The sequence below is a fragment of the Thamnophis elegans genome, chromosome 2 (assembly GCF_009769535.1).
Source record: "Thamnophis elegans isolate rThaEle1 chromosome 2, rThaEle1.pri, whole genome shotgun sequence".
Taxonomy (NCBI): Eukaryota; Metazoa; Chordata; class Lepidosauria; order Squamata; family Colubridae; genus Thamnophis; species Thamnophis elegans.
Window position 1 is genome coordinate 145,002,732 of NC_045542.1, and position 22,859 is coordinate 145,025,590.

The following is a 22,859-nucleotide window of genomic DNA, read 5'->3' on the forward strand; positions in this document are numbered from 1 at the left end:
ATCTCATGGACCAGCCCCTTCAATTCCTTATTTAATTGCTCCCTTTCAACACTTTGCATAATGTTGCTTAACCCAATGGGTATATGGGTACCTCGTAAACTTATCACAGCCAAGTTCTGAGCAACGTTTGCCCTCAGTGAGGCAGTTTACAAGGGGGAAGATATTCTGCCTAGCCCTTTCACCTCTACTTGTAGTTTTCTGGTTTAGATAGGTTGTAAAGGCTGGTTCCCAGCCACAGAATTCCACACACACACACGTGCACGTGCTCAATAGCCACTCTGGTTCTATAGGGCAACTCTCCTTGTGAGGGGAAGAGGAGCAGGAAGGCTGGTTCTTGCCAGGAACCCCATTAGTCGCATCCCTGCTGTAGAATTTCCACAGAGTGACGCATTAGTTACTGGAAAGCCAATATGGCCTTGTGCTGCCTATAAGAAATGCTTAGCATTGAGGGATTCTTCCTCAGACTACAATAATATAGCATTAGCGTCCTAGAGATATCACTTGGCAATAATGTCAGCTACAATGGGCAAGATTATCCTGCTGCATTACACGGAGGGATTTCTAGGTGGAGGACGTGAATTGCATAGGTTTTCTTCTAAAGACTGGGTAATAACAAGCAGTCACTTACCACCTACTGCTGATGCTCTCGTGCGATTTGCAGTGACTAGTTGCTCTCGGCTCTGGGGGGCTCACTTCCTCTAGATGAGACAGGGAGGAGTGTGAGGGGGAGAAGCCATGTTGTGGAGACGATAGGGTGTGACTCCCGGAGCTTGGCACAGCACCAACGTCCACTTCTGGCCCAGAGCTGCTGCTACTTAGTCGATTAGATGTCACTGTGCATCTGGCAGGATCCCCTCCCTCCTTGGCCTCTTGCTTTCGTTTGCGGTACTCCAGCAGAGATACCTATGAGGGAAACACGATTATCAGCCTAGCTGGGGCCGAGTTTCGGTAAGTTTAGGATAAAGCAGCATATGGTGACTGTTTTGCACTTTAAATCACTACAAATGCCATACAATTAGATTTGAAATTAGCTTAGCAACTGATTTTTGTTCAAATTTCAGATTAGGCTTGCTTTAAAAAAAAATCCTATTTCCTAAGATGACAGGAGGCCCATCAGCAAAAGCACAGCAGAAAATGAACAACATGAATTCCACAAACTTCTCTCACCTTTTTCTCTGCGGAGGGTTCTGGGGAGCAGATTTGACTCCTTCACAATGGGCCGCTGAGCCATGTACGGCTTCCTTAAGCATCACCTGCTCGTGTCTGCCAAAGTATCCCTCTGCAGGAGAACTGCAGCTGCCCATATCTGGATTCAGAAGCTTCCCATCGGCCATCTGGGGAGACTCTCTTAATAATCCATCGGCCCGGGGCATCGCGTTCAAAGGGGAAAAGGCATACATTAAATTAAACTCTGTCCGAAAAGCTTGGTCAGAGTTTCTGAGCAAAGTCTGGGTTTCCATGCTCTTTCCCAGGAAGCTGGTTTCTGAGGGCAGGGAGGCTGGCTCAGAATGCCCCGTGGTGAGTAATGAAGGTCTCTCTAGGCAGTTGTTAGCACCAGCGTCCAGGAATGCTGCCTTGGGTGTGTCCAGGTCTGTCCTGAGGCAGAGCTACAACAGCCATCAAGAGAGCAGGGGAGGGCAGGGAAGAAAAGGAGATCGAACAGGGAGAGAACCGAGGAGAAAGGGGCACAAAGAGAGAAAAAAAAGAAAGAGGTTGTTATGAAATATTTCCCACATTGGCAAAAACAGCACACGCTACTTTCCCGCTGCTTGCCTCCCTAACCCGCTACACTCTTTCTGCTCTGTTTTGCTTTTTTACCTGTTCTTCTATCTAAACAGTCCTTTTTTTTTTTTTTTGTTCCTCTAGGCAGCAGATTCTGCACAATCTCAGGGTCCCTCCCCATCTGGGATGGACATGTCAATGCCCTCCCCCCTAATTGCCTTGGTGTTTTTTGCAAGGTCACCCATTTCACATATAACATCACAACCATTTCAATAAAAGGGGAAGAATCAAACACAAATTTCAAGGCAAACAATTGTGCCAGGCACCGGATGTTCTGATCAACCAGCTAATTTACAGTACGACTATTACAACCATGCAGCTAAGCACACCTTTTTCTCACACATCATTCAGAAATCTCCTCACACAGAGACTGACAAGAGTAGATGGTAGAGTATAAGATGATGGAATCCCTGGGTAGTTCTCTACATTAAAGTATGTTATCTGTCATAATGACAAGATTCCTTTACAGGAATCTTCCCCTAATATCTGTAGAATGTTTTAAAACCAAGCAAGAGATAAGGTTGGCGTGATGTGTTCTATTCAAAATAGATGATTTATCTTTTTACTTCTTCCCCCTTTTCCATTGCTTTCAAGGCCCATCTCAATCCAAGCTATGATAAAGGTCTCTGGTTACCTCAGAAGAATTAAGATATGTGGGGCCTCCAGTCTCTTAGAGCAGGAATTTCTCAACTGTGGCAATTTAAAGATTTGTGGACCTTCAACCCCCAGAATTCCTCAGCCAACATGTCCGGCTAGGAAACTTTGGAAGTTGGAAGTCTACACAGCTTGAAAGTGGCCAAGAGTAAGAACACCCATTCTAGAAAGACTGTTCATTTTTTACTATTTAATTTTTTTTTAAAAAAAAAAAACCTTTGAATTAACTCTCTCCAATCCAAACCATGCAGAGATAGTGGAGTACATTATCATTATCTTTTACTCATTTAGTCTCAAAACAGCAGGCAGTGGAAAGCTGCCATGGCCAGTGTGCTGCCTATCATCTGTATACTAATTACATCTCTTCTAGAGGTTTATGTCGTTTATCAGAATCTGCCTCTAGCTTTTTCCCTCCCTGCCATTTTGCTACGTTTTCATGGAGCACTTTCATCCCAACGCTTGTTTGCAGGCTCCCAAACTTCAAATGCCGGCCTTCCCTCAGCTAAAAGTGCCTCCCTTGTGAAAGGCTAAGGTTCTTTATGCAACTTATGCCTGCTTGCATTTATACTGGGATATATCATAGTTGGAGAGGTGGGGAAATGAGAATTGCTCAGAAGTGGCATTTTTCTAAGCATGGCTCAACAGGCTTCTGTTAGTTGTGGGTAAGCCATCTTGGTTTGAAACAAAGGTAGACAAACACAAAGACCACATAGACTATCTGGGTAGGTTACAAAAAACGAGAACACCATACAGCAACAACAAAAATTGGCAATGTTTAGAATACAGGCACAGTGAAATGCAATCTTAAACAGCTTATTCTTTAAGCAGAAATATAAGGCTAACCTCTCTAAGAGGCTTTCCTAGTCTGCTGGCTAGCTCAGGCATCTTAGTGGTTGGAACTTAGCTGGTGGCCATCAGGTTGCAGAAGGCAGCCTTGAAAGCTTAATAAGTACTGTCTTAAGGATCTGACAATAGAAAGATCCTTTTGATCTTTATATTACATTACTTAAGCATTTATTTTATGACTGAAACTGACATAGTTTAATACTAAGACAGTGCTTAATCATGCAGGTTGATACGAACTACAGTAAAACACACACCCTGGCATCTGCAATAGTGAATCAAACCAATTATCCCTCTAAATTCTATTATGTTTTAATTTCAGATCCCTCAAAATCTAATGAAGACTTCCTTTGTGTTCACTAACTGGCATTATTAGCCTGGATTCAGACTTTGTATCTCAAAGAATTTGGACCTGGGGGTAGAGCAGAGGCAGAATAATCTTTTTATGTTGTAATGAAGCAAGGAGAATAAGGGGCTGATTTGAGCGTATGCTGTTTTAGTTCATTTTCTCTCTCTCTCTCTCGCTCTGCTTCAGATGGATGGACTAGCATGTATATCATGTTTCCCTGTTTTCTACCCAACCAGAACTACAAAAGAAATGGACTATCTCTTCCTTCCTCCCCATCAATTCCCTTCTTCTCCTGCAGCTTTCTCCCCACCCCTCCTCCCTCCGAGACACACACATTTGCTCAACACACAAACCAAGAGCACACACTCTCCGCCTCCAATTGAGCTGGTTGGTGATAACTACCTCGGGCGACAGGGACTCGGCCTATGAGCAGGGGTACTCTAGGGGAGGATACGTTCTAGGCGGGAAAAAAGCATCTTGTTATTCATCTAATTTTACAAGTCAAGGATGCAACTAAAATAAAAGTGGAAAAAAAAAACTCAAAATGACAACCTCCAAGCATAGAGGTTAGCCACAGTATTCTGGAGCAAAAAAGAAAAAGGAAAGAAAGAAAAGAAAATAAAGAAAATAAAAATAACTCTCTGGGCAAGTCCTCAGCAGTTGGGGGGAAGACTACAACCATTACACAGACCTTTAGGACAAGAGTTATTCATATGTCATGACAGGCCCAAGTCAAAGGACCACATAGAAATCAGGATATTGTCTTTTTTTTAAATTAACCTTATGTCTAGACCTCAGAAAGTCAGCCTGAACTTGCATAGGACATTCTTGAGTGACAAAGCCCCAAGCAAGCCCCTACTAATATACAGCTAAGTCAGAACTGATTCCATATAAGTCTTGCTGTCAGGGAAGGACTGAGTATAGGAGTTTATACTGGATTGAGACAAAGGGTTCCCAAAAGAGGCCAAGACGATAGCTTAGAAGCAGAACATGGAAAGGTTCGTGGAGCCCAGAAACTGGTATTCAGGGACTAACACTGAAGGCAAGGTAGAGAGCATTTGTTGACTAGTGAAGTATTATGCAGGAAAGTCTGTCACTTCTCCAATGGGCAACCACAGTAGACATGAACTTAGCATACTTACTTCACAGTGAGAAGATGGACATGATGTGTAAAGAAAGGTTTTTGCGGGCAATGCTGTTGCCTTAAGACTTCCTTCGTATAAGCATTAAATTATTTAATGTATACAGGGCTGGGATATTCTTTCTATTACGAATTGTATGCTGTGGGGGAGCTAGGCTACCTTCAAAATCTGCTGCCAGTCATGAAAATTCGGATGGTGCTATGGATTGATTGCGGACCAGGAGTGGGGAAAATGCAAGGTTATATTCATGACTTGAACTTCTATAGGAAAGGCAGAAACAATAGCGAAATAATCAAAATATATAATCAGAGGATAGGAGTAAACAGCAAACGTTAAGCTGTATAACCTCTTAATTACTTTACAAGAGATATGTTTTCACTTTCTTTACTTCAAGTAAATCCCAATGTTATGTTCCTAGAGTATTTAATTCAAATAGGGGGCCCAGGAATTTCATTGTGTTAGAAAACAGATTTCACACCGTAGGATTACAACTGATTTCTCCCTGAGCATACTTTCCAGGATTATACAACATGACATACAGGAAATTTGCTTAAATGACCTCACACTGTTCAGGCAAGTTTGGAAGTTTATTTCATAACAGGGTTAAAATAAGGGATTAGGCAAAAATTTCACTAATAGCACAAGTTCATATGACAAAATCTTAACTATTGTAATATCTACATATGCAGTACGGTATTTTTCTTCAACAGTACTATATGTACAATTAAATGTGACACTAGTTATAACACTAGTTTGTTTCCTCAAACTATATTATGCTGATTTTTGTACAGTCATTTTGTATTTGTTGTGTATAATTGATTACTTGGCTTGATTTAATAGCTATTTGAATTTCTTCAATGTTCAGGGACACACTAATAATGTTTTACTCAGTGTTTATTTTAATTTACATTCATACGTCTTCGTTTTAAATTTACACTGGACATATGAATTATAAACTGTGTGCTGCCTGTATTCTAGGCAGAATTTTGGAGATCTGCAGTTTAACAATTGAACAGTCTTGAAAAGGCAGCAGAGAAACAGCTTAAATAAAATAAAATGCCATAATGAGTGGAATAATAACAAAGCCTCGGTACAGAAAATGTTGATGTGAGGAATTTAATGCACCCCAGATCTTTCTTACAAAATATGGGATGGGAGGACAAAAGACTCACTCATACACAGTAAAAAGCAGGGTGTTTTGCTTCTGCCAAAGATGAAAGAGCTTCGTAAATTGACCTAAAAACTGATTCTGACAAATTCTCCTCTAGTGCCAATTTCAAATTAGCAGCATTTCAAATTGGGCGCACAACTGCCTCAACATACAATTTCTTAGCATCTTCTCATGTCACTATCCATAAGGTTGGCTGGGTAAAGAGGCCTCAGGTGAAATGTGGACACTGCCTATTAAGCTACAATAACAGCATATTATTTTTAAAAATGAACCAAATATGCTTATAGTGTAACTCTTAACTCTTCTTTTTAAAGAAACAGTCTTTTGAGGATTTCTTGGGAGCAGTTTTTGTGGTTTTCTCACATATGAAAATAGATTTGAGAGTATCTGAAAAATACATAATGAAATGTGAGAAGGGCAGAGATTGAACAAGAAATGGGACCTCTGCTGTCTTCTGGGTAACAGTAAGAGAATAAACCACAAAGAACTAGTTACAAACTGCCAATTCTGAAAACAATAAAACAATAAAGGAGAATATTTGTAGCTCAGGGTTGACATAATGGGTCCATGGTGCTTTCTTCGCTTGCTGTTTTCTTGCTGATGTTTCATTACCCAAACTAGGTATAACATCAGTGCAAAAACATCACTAGCTGGTTGGGAAATGAAATGTCCGCAAGAAAACAGGTAAGTTCAGAGAGCCCCAAGGACCCCCTCAATTCTGAAAAAAATTAAGTTTTTGTTGCAGTTTAAAGACAACAGAAATTAGATTATGAACTCATGTAGTTGTTTTTAGTGGGGGTTTTTTTTGTAATTGCAGAGAACTCAAACCCATCCCTAACAGCAGCTGAAGCTGGATCATAAGCTATGCTGTGAAGATATGTTAAGAAACCAAGGCTCCAAACTTCTGAATCCTCAGTGATGACTGAGTTAGCAACCAAGAGAATGTATTTCCCATCTAGTTTCTATGAAGAGGAGTGGCAGATGCAAGGATAGCCACATCTTCCAAATACTGAGATTTCAAATCCCCCTCACACAACAGATGGGACATAATCATGGGACACTTGAGAATGAACACATGACTCTGGGTTATTCTGTAAGAAAGCTACAAGACCACAAGTCTTCACGCTCACATCTGTTTTAAAATCTAGAGATTTCCAAAAGGTTTGAAAAACAGAAGCAGATAGGAAGGGAATGGTAATCTAATGAAAACAGTCTAATGCAGATGGCCAAACATGGGCTCAATTGCTGGTTTACTAGGCAATGCAAGTGGGGGATAAGGATTCTGTGAACTTGGCAATATGTTTGAAAAGTACCAAGAGGAGGAGGGAGAAAAAGTTCGAGCAGCGCTTATGAGGAGCCCGAATACCACTGACTCTGATTTACATAGCAATAAGGGAACAGAATTCACCCTATTAGTAGAAGCAGTCCTCAACTTACAACCGTTTGTTTAGTAACCATTCAAAGGTATAACACACTGAAAAAGTGACTGATGACCGTTTTCACACATCGGACTACCGCAATATCCCCAGTCACGTGACCAAAATTCAGCTGCTTGTAACTGGCATATATGGATGGGGGCTGCAGTCTCCCAAATTCATGTGATCGCCTTTTGCGACCTACTGACAAGCAAAGTCAGTGGGAAAGCCAGATTCATTTAACAACTGTGTTATTAACTTCACAACTGCAGCGATTCACTTATCAACTGCAGTAAGAAAGTTTGTAAAGTGGGGCAAACCTCACTTAACAACTGTCTTGCTTAGTAATGGAAATTTGGGGTTCAGTAGTGGTCGTAAGTTGAGGACTACCTGTATCTAATAAACTCAGAAGGTTCTCTTAAAACTGTCATCCGTATGCTTCTTGTGTTAACTGTTCTCCTTCTGAGTAATTTTGATGCACATCTTCTAAGTTTTTGCAAGCAGAATTGCTTCCCCCATCTTCCAGCTCAGCTTACCTCAAACTGTAGTGGAGTATTGCAGCGACTAGCTGCCAAGGAGGGAATCGGGGAGAAGATCACACCGCAGCCATTGCGACTTTCCTCTTCTCCCGGCACAGATGAGGAGGACGTGGTGAGGTGTGGGCTCAGCGAATCTGGAACCAGGGAGTCAGGAAGCGGAGGGGTGACAGGAGACAGGGGGGCCGCAATAATTTAGTAACGCTCTGCTCCATCAGATAGCGAGACTTCCACTTCTTCAGAGGGCTCAATACATCTGAAATTTAACATACAATCTAGATGATGTTCTACTATTATAAAGCCCTCCTCTGTGCTCAAAATTTAATCCCTCTACCTTTACCCATGGCATTTTAAATTTGGCTCCTGCCACATTAACAATCACTCAAACCTAATGCAAAAGTCGAAATGAGGGACAATATTAAAAAAGAACAGGACATCAATGGATTGTTTTCAGGAATGAAAAAAGTGTTCAACTGAAAGCAGTCAGATTCAGGCCCTTCAGTAGTTCTAAATAAAGAAAAAGCAAACAACTCCAAATGATTTGTTTGTTAGACTAATTCAGCCACAGGAACCTTGTCACAATACAGAGCTGTAGTCAAGACAGAAATACCCTCTCAAGTCTTTATATACAAAACCAAGCTTGCCCTATTCCATACAAATTCACATTCATTTTCTTTGCCTTCTGAGATGAAGCTCAGTTGATGGAAAAACCTGCCATGGATGTATACACCAAGGCTGAACAGGAGCTAACCACCAACCCAACACCATGCTTTTAGCAGCCTATTCGTTTATCATTAGGTCTAAATCCTACTTTTCCATCTCCAATTTTCCTCACAACCAACATCACATAAAGAGAATGGACTGAAAGGGACTGACTGACAAGAGCCAAAGCCATCCAGTGAGCTTCCGGGGATTCTAATATGGCTTAACAGCTAATCAATAACGTATTACAGTGAGCTTCTTCCACGGCTGAGGGTTGTACTGGACCTTGGAATTCCCTGATCCTAAACTAAAACCTTATCCACCATATCACAATGGCTTCCTGTAGGTCCTCCATTACTCTTCTGCGGTTAGTTCCGACAACTGGGCCTCATTTTGCACTCTTTTCACCTTCCAATTAATTTGAACTCTCCTCAGTTTCCCCCCCCCCCAACTGTCATCCCCAACCCCAAATTCCACTCTTTCTTTATGAGCTCTTATTGATTTCATTATCTCCTATTCAAGTGCTACTGCATTAGTATCTTTGGGATAAGGGGAACCACTTCTTGACGACAAAAACACTCAAAAGGTCAACTTTTTTATCGGAGGCTGTTTTTCTTTGCACCCACAGATTTAAACTTTCACAACAGACCAAACCCTTCCTATAACTCCATATACATCCAGAAACATTTGGGGGCTTGTTTTTTTTTTTTAAACACGCACAGCATTCTGTCCTTGTATGATCCCTAAAGAAAGTTGATAAAATCCATGCAATCAGCCCTGATTTCCATCGCTGGATCATTTAGAACCCTTTGCCAGCTGTGCAGCAAGCTGTCTACAGGCTCACGGGCCTGCCAATGTGGGAACTCCAATTTCTCCATGTTGCAACAAGACTCATTAACTCCCCACTGGCTGAAACATCCAATGAAGCTGGATTGTCCCATTGGCCATTACACCACTCTCGGGTTTGTCTTTCTACTGGGAGGAAAAAATTGGTTCTCATCCTCCACAATTCAGCCTCTTGCTGAACAGAGGCCCCTAGATACCTATGAATGGAAGGAAAGACGTTAACTGCTAAGACGTCTTCTGTGGAATAGCTCCCCAGCCAAGTCTCATTAGTTCCTATTTCACTAACTGCTGCAAGTACTTTGAGCTGTTTCTCTCTTGAGATGCTGCCTTCCAGTCTACAAACAGCCTCCTCTAAACAATCTTTCACCCGGCTTCCTTTCATTCTTGGGTCACAAAAATCTCCTCATGGCTATACATGGCTGCCCTTCCCAGCTATGCACCACACACTAAAATATAACAAATCTGAGTTGGGACAAAAGACAAATATTTGTTGAGGGGTGGGGTTGTTTTGTTTCTTTTGAATACCACCAGACAACTGCAGTGGGTCTCTTAGAAACCACTCCAAATTCACACCAATCTTTGAGATCGCGAGAAAACCTTCCAAGTTTTCCTTTTTCTCTCTCTCTCACTCACTCAACATTGCAAATTTGCCCAGCACTAGTGCTTTGTCCACTTTAGATGGCTCTAACCTTTGTGCAACACACAGTTATCTGTACACTGCCTAGGGCCTCGTCTGACGTCCTTGGAAAACTGATCCTGACTTGGGGACTTCGCCACCCTCTTCCTCTGCAAAGACAGATGTAAAGTTACTATTTTTAAAACTCAGCTTTTGCTTCGCTCACAGATGTAGCAAGGTAGCTGCTCTGCTGCAGAGTGGCTGCTCTGTAACAGGTGCCCACTGGTAACCAATTATCTCCCTAGAAAGTGTTAGGAGAGAAGTATTAAGCATAAAACTCTTGACTTTTCATGCAGTACACTTTCTGTATGAGTACCCATTTCTTGGTCTTGATGGAGAAGGGGGCCCTTTACTCGGGTGTGCGCGTTAAATTTGTTCATCTCACCCAAGGCAACCACCCAGCAAAAGGAAGAAAAATGCCACCCGTGCGTCTTGCACAGGTTTCCTACGTGTCTTTACGGCAGCAGCTTAACAGATGAACTAAGAAATTCAGAGCTGCCAAGGATCGTGTAGGGCAGGATTTAAGCAATTGGCTTTTAACACTCCTGAGCTGTTGCTTGTTACAAAATCTGCCATCAGTTAGGTGCACAGGGCTGCAAAATTCATATTTCTTTATATTATTACTACCTACGATTGTGGTAAGGTCTTTTTTTCTTTTTTAAGTACATGGTGGCCATGCCTGAATAGCTGTAGGACTCTCTTTACAAAAGGTTGTTTAAAATTATAATTTTAAAAAATCACTGTTCACGATTTAACTCCCAATAGTTTCCCTCCTCGTTAATGTTTCAATAGTGAGAAGACATCTCAACCAACCTGTATTTTCTGTGCAAATGCCAGAAACGTTACTACTCTCGTTGCTTTGGTATAGACACTGGGTTTTGTTCTCCTGGGAAGCAGTGAGGTCTGAGTCATTCCTTCTTCTAGAGCCTGCTTCATCCAACGCTGTAAAAAAAAAAAACCCCTACTGAATGCATATTCTTTCTGGGTTTTTCAGAAATGTTCAACACATGGCCTTAATTCCACTGGCAGCCTCCACTGCTATCTTATCCCAAAGATAAGTTAAATTTTTAAGCAACATCTCATTTTGTACAGCCTCTCTTTCTCTCTCCACATTTATGTACTTGGCAGATTCTGGACAAGAGATTAAAAATAATGAGGAAAATAGCAATAGCTTTAGTGTAGGGGAATCCCAACTGCATGGAATGGAATAAGGAAAAATAATCAGCGCAAACCTAGATTACTGCTTCACAAATACGAAGCCCGTGACATTTCATATTTTTAATGCTTTTCTAGTCTTAAAAACTAGACATATTTTTATAAAATAAAAGGGATTTGCAATCCATGCCATTACCAGAGTTGGTGCTAATGTGTTGCCAATATTGCCCAATTTTTTAAAAAAATCACTTCTACTCTGAAACTCTCAAGGTTGTAAAACCAGAGCCAAAATGTTCTCATTTTAATGAAGCATGTAAGACTCTGTTTATTAATATTTTAAACCAATCTCTCTCAACTTAGGGATCCATAAATACACTGGAATTTAAAGAGTCAAAATTCCTAAAAAGGATTTGGGGTGCAGATTGGAAAAGGCTACTGTAAACTAAAACAATAAATGCAAAGAAAATTACTGGTTTATGCCCTAAATCCATGAGCTATTTAGTGACCAATTTCAAAAGGAAATGTGAATTTTAATTCATCAAATGCAACTCATCTTTTTATGTCACATTTCATACAAGACAGCTGCTTACCATCCAATAATGGAAGCTTAGAATGCAGTATGAAACACACTAAATCCCCAACTGAGGCACGGAGGTGAGCAGGGAGAAAGTATGTAATTATGCTTGTTCATGGGACCACATAAATGTGTATTTTTAAGTGTGATATGAGAGTGTCTTTTTTTAAAAGTAAGTAAGTGCTTAATATTATCTTCAGAAAGTTTGAAAATCCATGGAAGGGAATATGCAACTACTCTGCACACATTTTCCATTTTATGCACTTTCCTAGCATTAGCCTTTAAAGACTGAGAAATCAATACAGATTTCTGACCCAAACCAATGTACAGAAGCTATGACTATTTTTATTATATTTTTTTCCTATAGTGCTTTAAAAAAAAAAACACCTCTTAATTTGCTCTCCTGCTTGATCCTTGCTAAAATACAGTAATGAAAAATTGGTCAAATAATAATTAGGTTTAATAATCGGTCTCGAATTTCATGATAGGGTTTAAAGTTTAAAAACTTTTGATTAGTTTTATAACCGGGCTTTAAAATAGCAGAGAGAGCAAGGGTGTCAAACTCGCATCATCACGGCGGCGTCATGAGATGCATTGGGACTTTTTCCCCCTCCGCTAAACCGAGCGTGGAGCATTCTGGAACCTATAATAACATTCTACAGTTCCTGGATACCAAGGCTGCCAAAGCACATGGTTTCTCTATTATTAGTATAAGTTCAACATAAAATACAAAAACTGCTTTAGGGGGTATAAGAAGCAATACTGTCTTTTAATGCAAGACATTAGACATACACCTAGAAGGGATAGTTTCGTGTGTGCGTGTCGCTTTCATAAATGCAGCTTTGCGTGCACATACGCACACACATGCACTGACCCACCCACCACTTCTGCAGCCTGATTCCAATGGGTCGTGGTCTGGCACCGGGCCATGGATGGGGGGTTTGGGGAGGTGGTGGTCCCTATTATAAAGCTTTCCTTATACTATGTTGTGTGTGTGAAATGTGCCAAGGGATTAAAAGTGTAGACACAGTGAAAACTATACCTTTTTACAAGAGCTGTAATTTCCGTCCAGTTGAAATGGCTGCCTTCGCCTTTCTGGGTTGAAGGGAGAGCCAAAACGGATATAATGTTTAGGGGTGGTACAAATGAGTGGGGAGGTGAACAAGCCCTGGCAGCATGTTCAGGGTGGTAGCCAGCACAGTTGGGTCAGTGGTGATACGTAAAGGGCACTCAATGGGGCACTCCTGTTTCTCTGCTTTGTCATTCAGCCACTCTGTAACCAGATACTAGAAACAAAAAGAAGACATATTTTACTAAATAAAGTTAACAAGAATGTGCAAACGTTAGTGAGATAATAAAGATAGGCAGAAATTATCACGGTGTCAGGCAGGGGATTGGCATCTGACTTTTTAAAAAAATTATCTGTTTAGTTTATTCATTCATTAAATTTATATGCTGCCCATCTCACTCTGAAAATGACTCTGAGATGCTTACAGTTATAATCATGAATATATAAAAATAAGCTGCAGATATTCAGTTTGGTCTAACTTGGTCTAAAATTGTTTTTTTCACTACTTCCCCTACAGCCCCCTCACAAGTTGATCTTTTACTAAAAATTCTGAAGTACAGGGAACTCTCAGAACCACAATGTTTTACTTCTTTCAGTCAAATCCCAATTTTAAAACAAAACTCAAGATCTTAAAAAAATGATACCAAGATGTAATTAAATGCCCGATTGATTGATTAATGGATTTCAATGTAATTTTGTAATTAATTATATTACATACAAATGTAATATTCACTAATGCAGTTGATTAATTATGGTAAAAGAATTCTCATAGTGGATTTAATTCAAAGTATAACATTTATGCAGAAAAGATTACACATTCAAATAAATATGCCATTTGTCTGGAACGGTATAGGATTTCCTGCCTAGGCAGGGGGTTGGACTAGAAGACCTCCAAGGTCCCTTCCAACTCTGCTATTGTATTGTATGCCAGTTCCTAGGTCTTCCAGAAGCTTTCCAGATTTCACACAATAAATATAACCTGATAATTCCCCCCATATTGAATTCCATGTGTGTTACAGTATTTTAATATCACTGCATTTATGATGGGTTCTATAATCCTGGAGGCTGTATATTTAAAATGTTATTTTAGACATCACATGCATCATATTTAAAAGATAGTACACTAACTAAAATATAGATATAAAGTGATGACATCAATCTGATTATGAACATATCATTTTTGATGTTTGAATAAAAAAACATGCCATTTTCCCTCAATAAATCAAATATAAGATTTCACTAGAGCCCTTGTTTCCCGATTCAATAATTCTGAGTTGGCATCACTTAAGACTATTCAGAGTCTTGGGTCAGCTTTTACAATTCATGCTTTATTTCAATCAACATTCCCTTTCATAATTCTGTGGGAAACTTCTGAAAATCTGTGCTGCTGTGCCAAAAAAATATTTGGGGGGGGGGGGAGTACATTAATGGCATCTTTTTTTTTAGATTTTGTAAAGTTCAACTTTAATAAACTTTTTTGCATGCATATTTGTTACAAATGCTGTATATCACCAATACTCTTTGATACAATCATGTGTTAATTCAGGCATTTGGCTTTAGCTGAATGCTGCTAACCTTTTGCTTTCTATTTTAGACTGCCCACTAGTTATAAAAATCAGTAGGGGAAGACTGCTTCAATCAAGAAATATCCAAATTTATATTTTGATGACTGTGCTTCCCCCCCTTCCCGGTTTAGATTTAATAAACATTAGCCATTAAAGCAAGCAACTAAAGCAACATTCCACATTAGAAGAGCTACATGAAGCAAAATTATCTTCTTGCCGTTGCAAGGAAGGATGCCTTTACCCATTCTTTCCCACTCCCCATTTACCTTTTTTGTTTTAGGGTATTTGGGTGCTGCCCGGTTGGCCTGGGATCCTGCAGCAGCTGTCACAACTGGATCAGAGTTCACCACCTGTGGCCTCCCCTCTCCTGGGCCCTCTACCCTGCTCACTTCCGCTGCCACTGCTGTGCTGGTACCACTTCCTTCCTCAGGGGCAGTTTGAGAGAGTTCAGATTGCTGGGCACTGGCAGCTTGTTTTTGCCGCCTTAGTCTCTGTGCTGAGCTGCTCCGATAACGCGAGAAACGGCTTTTAGGCCTGGGCCGTGGTGTTTTTGGTGGTGCCGGTTTAGGGACTGGTTTATCTGTACTTGTCTCCTGCAATGTAAACAACTATTGAAGGCAAGGAATTCTTAGTTTACTTTGTACTTTTTGGTACTCCGTACTCTGAAAGAGATGGCTATATAGGTTACAGTATGAAAGCAGTATCTTGAACTTTAGGATCTAGCTTGGAAAAGACATTGTAGTATCCCCTTTTGAGGGACTAAACACAGAAAGATGAATGTATTATATGTCCCAGGGAAGTATGCACAAATTTTGTTGACACTTTCTCAACCAAAATGCCCCGATTTGTAATCTTTGTAGAGAGCAATTCCATTTCACAAGATGAGATAATCTTTTTTAAAAAAAAGATCATCATGACAGATGAAACGACTTCTCCAAACCTAGCATTAATTTGGCAACGGTGAACTGTCTGTGCCAGCTCTGTTACCAGCCAAGGACTCATAGCAAACTGCCTTGCTCACTCTAACAGGTTTACTTGAACAAGAAAATTCACAAGCAATATTTGATGGGAAGACAGGAGACAGACCAGCAATTGAATTATATTTTCCCAACAAGTGGCTGGGTTGTTACTCTGTCAATTAAATCAACCCTCCAAATTCAGCAGTTTTCCAATCTGACCCTCAACAATTCTATTGTTCTTCTTACCCCAGCCTGTGAAGATCTCCGGGTGTTCACCCCAACGCTGCTGACACAGGTCGGAGCACTTGCCACCGGTACATTTAAAGCCAAACTGTTCTCTTCATTTTCATTTGGCACAGGTTTTGCTTCTTCTGGTTCTGGGGTCTCTGCAGTAACCACTATCTCTGCATCTGTGCTGCTCCTGTCTGATGATGGCAGATCTCTCCTCTCTTTCTCTTTTCCAGATTCTCAAATACATGCATGATAGCTTCCACCTTTCTATCTTCTCGGGTCTAGCATACAAACCAGAAATCGAGATTAACACGGCTCTGAGGGGAAGAAAGTGAGGATGGGGCATAACTCAAACCACAGATTATGGAGGGCACAGAGATAAACTGTAGAAACAATACCCTAATACCCAGACTTCCTGTGAGAACAGTGATGACAACGAAGATATGCACTTCTGTGTGTTTTAGTCTGTACTATTACAAAGTAATGGACAGTTAGCTTAGCTTACAGTTGTTCTGAGGGCAGGAAATACAAAATTAATATTGCTGATTTGAAACAATGCATAAAAAACAGAGACACACTTTGGTGTAAGTAGTTAAGGGTTAGGGCTAGACTGGGGGTTCTAGGCCTCCCTTATCCACGCAAGCCAGCTGGATGACTTTAGATCAATCATTTTTTCTCAGTCCAACCCATTGCCCAATGTTCTTGTTGTAAATAGGAGCGAGGGAGCAGTAGTTATATTTGCCTTAAGTTGACTGAAATATATAAAAAGGCAGCAGTTTATGGTTGGTGACATAGTCAGCCAGATGTTTAGACGGGATTGGGCATTTTTATCCACCTATCCAGTCCTTCCCAAGGATCTGGGATAGTAGTTGTTGTTTAATGGTATTAGAAGTATTGTTGCAGGATGTAAACTATTCCAAGGGAAGCTGCTTTTTGCCATTGACTTGGTAATACCGATGGTATTCTAAATGTTTTGGAATTACACCTAAAGCACTTATTAATTAGTAGTACTCTTTCTTTCTCTCTCTCTCCTTCCTTCCTTCCTTTTTCACAGTAATTCCATTTCTATTTGTAGGCATCTGTATTTTTTTAAATTTATTTTTTCAATTCTTCCTCTTCTGCCTTCCTGGTATTGCAATGGCTACTATCCAGACTTTATTTTTGTCTTCTTATCAACAACTGGTGACCCTGGGGTATTGTGTGGCAGATGCTTGCTTGTTTAAATTCCATAATCCACACCCTGATTAACAACCAAGCCTGCAGGTAAATACTAAAGAGACTTTTAAAAACTATCCAGATCCAAAGTCTTCTGGAGTTGATTTTTCCTACATGTTGTCCTATATATGGTCTAAGTAGAGGCATATAATTGATATGAGGAGCTACCTGCCTCTGACTACATGGCTTTGTGAATATTCATATTCCCATAACCTCAACTTCTTTATATTATTTGAATATACTGGGAACACTTATCTCAGAACTTGTGCAACATATATGCAATTTCCTGTGGTGGGTTTTGTTACACTGCTATTTATAATAGCATAGGCATAGAAGAAGAAAAAGGGAATATAATGGAGAAATGTAACTCAGCAACCACCTATCAGAAAATTCTAGGAAATACCTATGCCCAACGGAAAAGACAATAGTCATCACAAACACTAGAATTAATTAAATATTTAAGAAATACTTGCCCGTCTGCCCTGACCTCCCAGATCATCGGCAGCAGTTTCCTTCTCCTCTTCTGGCTTCTCTTCCTTATCTGCAGCCTAAAAGAGAAAAAGAAGAAAACTTCAAAAGCAGTCACAACTGCGAGTAGGTATGAGGAGCCAGATTCTTGGGGGCAATATGCTGACTCTGTAAACAGCTTAGAGAGAGCTGCAAAAGTACCGTGAAGTGATATATAACGTCTTAAGGGCTATTGCTATTTGAGGACCATCACTGAGACCTTTCCAGAAAAGGTCCAGGAAAAAAAAAAGATTCATTCTGTGATTAAGTTTACCTAGAATTAATGACCAGATCTCAACTTATCCAGAATGATGGGGGTATTACCTCATTATCGCTCACTGCAGCGGGACCCTCAGAGACTTCCTCGGTTTGGGGATTGCTGTTCTCATCTGAGGCTGCACCCTGCTGCTCTAGTTCCTTACGCCGGGCTTTCCGGCGCCTAGTTTCTGCTCCAATCAGAGTGTCTAGAACAGGTGGAGGTAGTTGTTCTATGGGGTTCAGGCTCCGCTTTTGCACAGGACAATTCCGGTTTCCTTTGTGGCAGGCACAATCCACTTTATAATTGCTGTTCCACCACAAGAGATAGAAAAGCATTTTTAGTATCATTCTTCAAAACCTCAAGAAATTATGTTATTTATTTATTAAAATCTATATGCCGCCCATCTCACTATCACACAACTCTGGGCAGCTTACGACAAAATAAAGTGACACTACGAAACGGTGAAACAATAAACATGAAGATTAAATTATTTGGGCCAAATGTCTAGGAAAAAAGGGGTCCTATCACGTGAGCTGCTTCAGATTTTTTTCTTCTAAAAAATAAATAAATAAAGTAAAAAGGAATAATATGGAGGGAAAGGTGATAATAAGGGAACAACACCAAGACAACTTACCAGATATTATACTCATAATCAAAGGCAATGGTGACCTCTGCATCTTTGGCAATGGAAGCAACCGCATATATGCACAGGTGGAAATCATCCCATCTGCAAATCACATGACGAACCTGCAATATAAGGGAGCACTGCTAACACTACAGCCAGGCATTGGTCTTACTGCAAAGGTGCACATTTCTCACAATTGTAAAGACCAGCTCCTGCAGTGGCTGGTTGCTCCTGAAGATCCTCAAGATTATCCACCAAAAATTGTACCTGAAACTGAAAGGAGTGCTCTGCCATGCAATATGGATTTTTATTAATGAGAAACGCACAAGCACACACACAAATCAAATTTCACCTCTTAATGACACCATAAAGTACTAGTCCTCCTCACCCCCATGCTGCAGCAATCCATGAAACAAGTTTTTTTTCTATAGCTCTGGCATTATAAAATTTACAGGGCATAGTCTGAGTCCTCTGCACTAATTGGCATGGGATTATCTCTGCTTGATTGTAGAGCATAAACTCAAAATCACATTTGCCAAGTACTAAGGCCACAAAAGCACCGCCGTTTACCTCTGCGTTTGGTGTACAGGAACGCCTGATGAATCTGCATCATTTCCAAAAGTGCGGGCATCCACACACATCTCAACACTATTAAATTTGGAGTAAAATAGCACAAAGGGATACGGCCTGAGGAAGAAGAAAGGGAAGGGGAAAAAAGAACAGCATTTTAACCTCCTGGCAAACATCACCCCACCCGGTGCAACCTTCACAGATGACCTGATGCACCCCTGGCATGCATTTGTCTATGTGCATCTAATCTTTTATTTAAGCATAAGTTCCCTATAGGAAAAAAATGGCTCATGTTATCAACTAATTCAAAATCTCAGCAGGAGGGCATCATGTTTTGTTTTTCAAGAAACAGCAATAACAGAAAAACTGTTCTCGCCCCCCCCCCCCCAAACAGGCCTCTATTCCGCAATTATTTGGGGCTCTTACTTTTTGAAGAAATGACCATTGACCTCGAACTGCTGTCTTAGCATCACCTTCCCACGATATTCAATTATAAGGGTATCAGCAGCCAAATCTCTCGCGGCCCTCAAAAGCTTTCGGTGCTTCTGAACCCTCGTGACTCTCCCCAGCTGAAGCTGTGATGGTTGAAATAAGAATAGAGGACCCAAATTCATTAAAAAAAACAAGAACACACAATCCTACTTCTGTACTTGAAAACAATCTTATTGAATGTGGATAGGTAGATAGGGATAAAATTATTATTATAATTAAACCTCCCCCAACTCTTTCAGGCAAGGAAAGTGCACTTCCAAGTGGAGAAAGAGGCATCTCAGCAATGCACCCCCGCCATCCCCCGCCCCCAATCTAAGAATACCACTGACTTCTCTCTCACTACTTTTGATATACTTCTTACCTGCATTTGGGATCCGATAACCGTATTGTTAAAGGCAAGTTCAGTCTTATTGATTGTGTCCAGCACAGCCGCCTTGCCCGCAAATTCTTTATTAGCATTTAGATGATGCTCTAGGAGATTTTGGCACATCGGCGCTGTATTGGTTTGTGAAGGCTTCTTCATACTGATCGGTCCAGAGTCTAATGCGGTTTTTCCCACCCCTCTGTGGTATTCTCATCCAGGGCGTGGGCTTCTGAAGGAGAATTCTGTATCAAACCACAGAGTCAGTTCAATGGCTGAATGGTTTGGGGCCCTATAAAGACACTTAGGACTTTTTGAAATGGCCCTTTGCTTAAAAAAAGCTATAGAAACAATATCCTCATTCTTAATTAGAGCTAATCAAACACAATTTAAAGGCTATCCTGGAAAAACTGGTAATAGGTGAAAAACTACTAGGAAATCAAGAATTGGAAGAAAATGCTTGCAAACTCATTCCCACATATGACAAAATATCCCCAGCCATCTTTAACGGTGCCTCATTCTTTCATATTCAGCAAGCAGGATACTGTAAGCCCCTGACAATGACTTACTAAATTAATGCTACCCAATTCCAGGTTACAGAGGAGTTTTTTAAGTGATGATGCTATTTACAAATCAATGGCAGACATAGGCAGTCAGACTTGGAATCTGGTTGCAAAGGTATTATCAGATTTATGCATGGATAATCACCTTCATCCGCAAAGATTTCCGTGAACCTTCTCTAAAAGCCTGTCAAGCGCAACAAGAGAAATCTACATCAGTATTTATATCCTGGGCATCTGAGCTTCTGTTCAATAAAGGTTACATTTTCTTTAACATAAAGGGGGAAGGGCCAAGAAACTACAATGCATAAAACTGGAAAAGCCATCGACCTCCGTTTATTTTCATTACACTCCTCCCACAACAGTCATCTCTTCCAGGACTTCACCAACCTAGAAATATTGATGGCTCTCTTTCCATTTATGCTGATCGTCAAATATCTATCCTATTAAAAAATCAATTGGACAACAATTGTATGCAGAAAGAATAGCGTACAGGTAGTCCTTGACTTATGATGACAATTAAGCCCAAAATGTATGTTGCTAAGTATGTTAAGAGAGTTTGCCCCATTTTACAACTTTTCTTGCTACATTTGTTAAGTGAATCCCTACAGTTGTTAAGTTAATGACTCGGTTGTTAAGTGAATCTGGCTTCCTCCATTGGTTTTTCTTGTCAGAAGTTTCCAAAAGGGGCTGACATGACTCCAGGACACTGCAACAGTCATAAATACGAACCCATTGTCAAACATCCAAATGTAAATCACATGGCCATAGGGATGCTGCAATGGTCACAAGTGTGAAAAATTGTCAAATCTTTTTTCAGTGCCACTATAACTTCGAACGGTCATTAAACGAACTGTTGTAAATCGCGGACCACCCGCGTTTCACTCTATTATACCTAGGAAGCCTCCTTCAAGTTCTGCTATGCTGCATCAGTGTGGCCATGGGATATTCTTAGGAGAACGAGTGAAGAACCCTAGAAGCAGATGCAATGGAATATATTCCCACTAAGGTCAACCAATGTGTGAGGGGAATTTTGTCCCAATTTTACAACCTTTCTTGTCACCATTAAGTGAATCACAGAATCATTGTTAAGTTAGTTAACATGGTTGTTAACTGAACTTGGCTTCCCCATCGACTTTGTTTGTAAGAAGATTGCAAAAGGTGATCACAAGACCCCAGGGCATTGCAACTGTTATAAATATGGGTCATTTACCAAGTGTCCAAATTTTGATCACATGACCATGGGGATGCTATAACGGTCGTGTCAAAAACAGTCACAAGTCACTTTTTTTCAGTACCATTGTAATTTTGAATGGTCACTAAATGAACTTTGTAAGTTGAGGTAGTATCTGTATTGGGCAAAAAGCTACAGAAAGATGCTGGAGGCAGATGATTATTTTAGTGACAATGGCAAATACACAATTTCTAACTCTTCAAAAGAAGGCAATGGTATACCACTCCTGCATTTTACAGGAAAACACATGAAGAGACAAGATAAAAGTGATTGATAATATTGGGCTGGATGACCAGCCCTCAAGGTTGTTGGCATTCAACATACTACTGAGGAAGGGCTGAAAACCTTTTGGAATGCTAACCGTTTTTATGTCCTGGAAACATTCAAGTTTTTGAGACGTCTTGCTGTCAATGTTGCAAAGCAAAAAAAAAAGAAGAAGATCTGAAGACACAAAGACAGAATTACAGTGGGAAAACGAAGCATAAGAAGCACGGACATGAGAAAGCTCAACCCAACGGTAGATTAAATGAATGAACTGCACATCGACTTCTCAGGAACCACTGAATCGAAATGGACGGAAATTAAGACATTTTTCAGTCAGAAGATCACGCTGCTTACTACACAGGACCATGGAAACAAAGAAAAGAAATGGCACTGCTTTCATAGAAAGGATACAGCAAAGGCAGTATTTGGGTACAACAGAGTCAGTGACCATATAATATAAATCAAAATTTGCAGACAATCCTGAAACATAATGAAGGTCCACATTTATGCTCCAACCACTGTTGGAAGAAAAAGAGGAGGAAGGTTGATTTTATGACCGAGTTCAATCTGTTAAAATTGTGCAAACAAGATATGTTTCTTAAAGTTGGAAACTCAAATGCCAAAACTGGAAATAGTCAGGAGGAAAAAATGCTGTTAGGAAACAGCAGGAAAACAGTTAGGAAAATGCTGGCTTAGGAAAACAGAAGTTAAGCAGGAGAATGACTACCCGATGACTGTTGCTGTCAATCCAATGATTTCTTCATTGCTAACACAGTTTTAAAGCAATCAAACCCACAGCTATGTACACTGACATCACCAGATGAAACACACAGAAATCATGTTGACCACGTTATTGTTACAAAAGAGGTGGAAGAAGAATTCTCGCTTCTAATAGCAAAGATGTGGCCAGCGGCTGACTGTGTTACAGACTGTGGGATTCCAAGCCAAGCTACGGAAAAAGAACAAAGCCAACCAGTTTTCCACAATAGGATTTTGAGCACATACCCACCATTTCAAGAAGAACATCAGGAATCACTCTGAAGTGCTGAACCTCACTGATAGGGAACCAGAGGAACTGTGGAATGAAATCAAAGAAGCTGTTA

The 22,859-nt window shown here is 40.4% G+C and overlaps 1 protein-coding gene across 1 annotated transcript in view; it reads right to left on the minus strand.

Moving 5' to 3' along the window:
* Window positions 1-74: 74 nt before the first annotated feature.
* Window positions 75-22,859, minus strand: part of SETD5 (SET domain containing 5) — a 32,966-nt gene continuing 10,181 nt past the window's right edge. Inside the window, 24 exon segments of the mRNA XM_032209354.1 lie at window positions 75-905; window positions 1,169-1,607; window positions 4,031-4,047; window positions 4,050-4,070; window positions 4,073-4,085; window positions 7,893-8,075; window positions 8,078-8,148; window positions 10,930-11,016; window positions 11,019-11,058; window positions 12,888-13,001; window positions 13,003-13,131; window positions 14,746-15,072; window positions 15,685-15,887; window positions 15,890-15,950; window positions 17,358-17,432; window positions 17,716-17,956; window positions 18,285-18,397; window positions 18,846-18,883; window positions 18,886-18,962; window positions 19,272-19,420; window positions 19,699-19,821; window positions 19,823-19,888; window positions 19,890-19,943; window positions 20,407-20,445. Coding sequence (XP_032065245.1) covers window positions 625-905; window positions 1,169-1,607; window positions 4,031-4,047; window positions 4,050-4,070; window positions 4,073-4,085; window positions 7,893-8,075; window positions 8,078-8,148; window positions 10,930-11,016; window positions 11,019-11,058; window positions 12,888-13,001; window positions 13,003-13,131; window positions 14,746-15,072; window positions 15,685-15,887; window positions 15,890-15,950; window positions 17,358-17,432; window positions 17,716-17,956; window positions 18,285-18,397; window positions 18,846-18,883; window positions 18,886-18,962; window positions 19,272-19,420; window positions 19,699-19,821; window positions 19,823-19,888; window positions 19,890-19,943; window positions 20,407-20,445 — 2,961 coding nt within the window. The 3' untranslated portion in view covers window positions 75-624.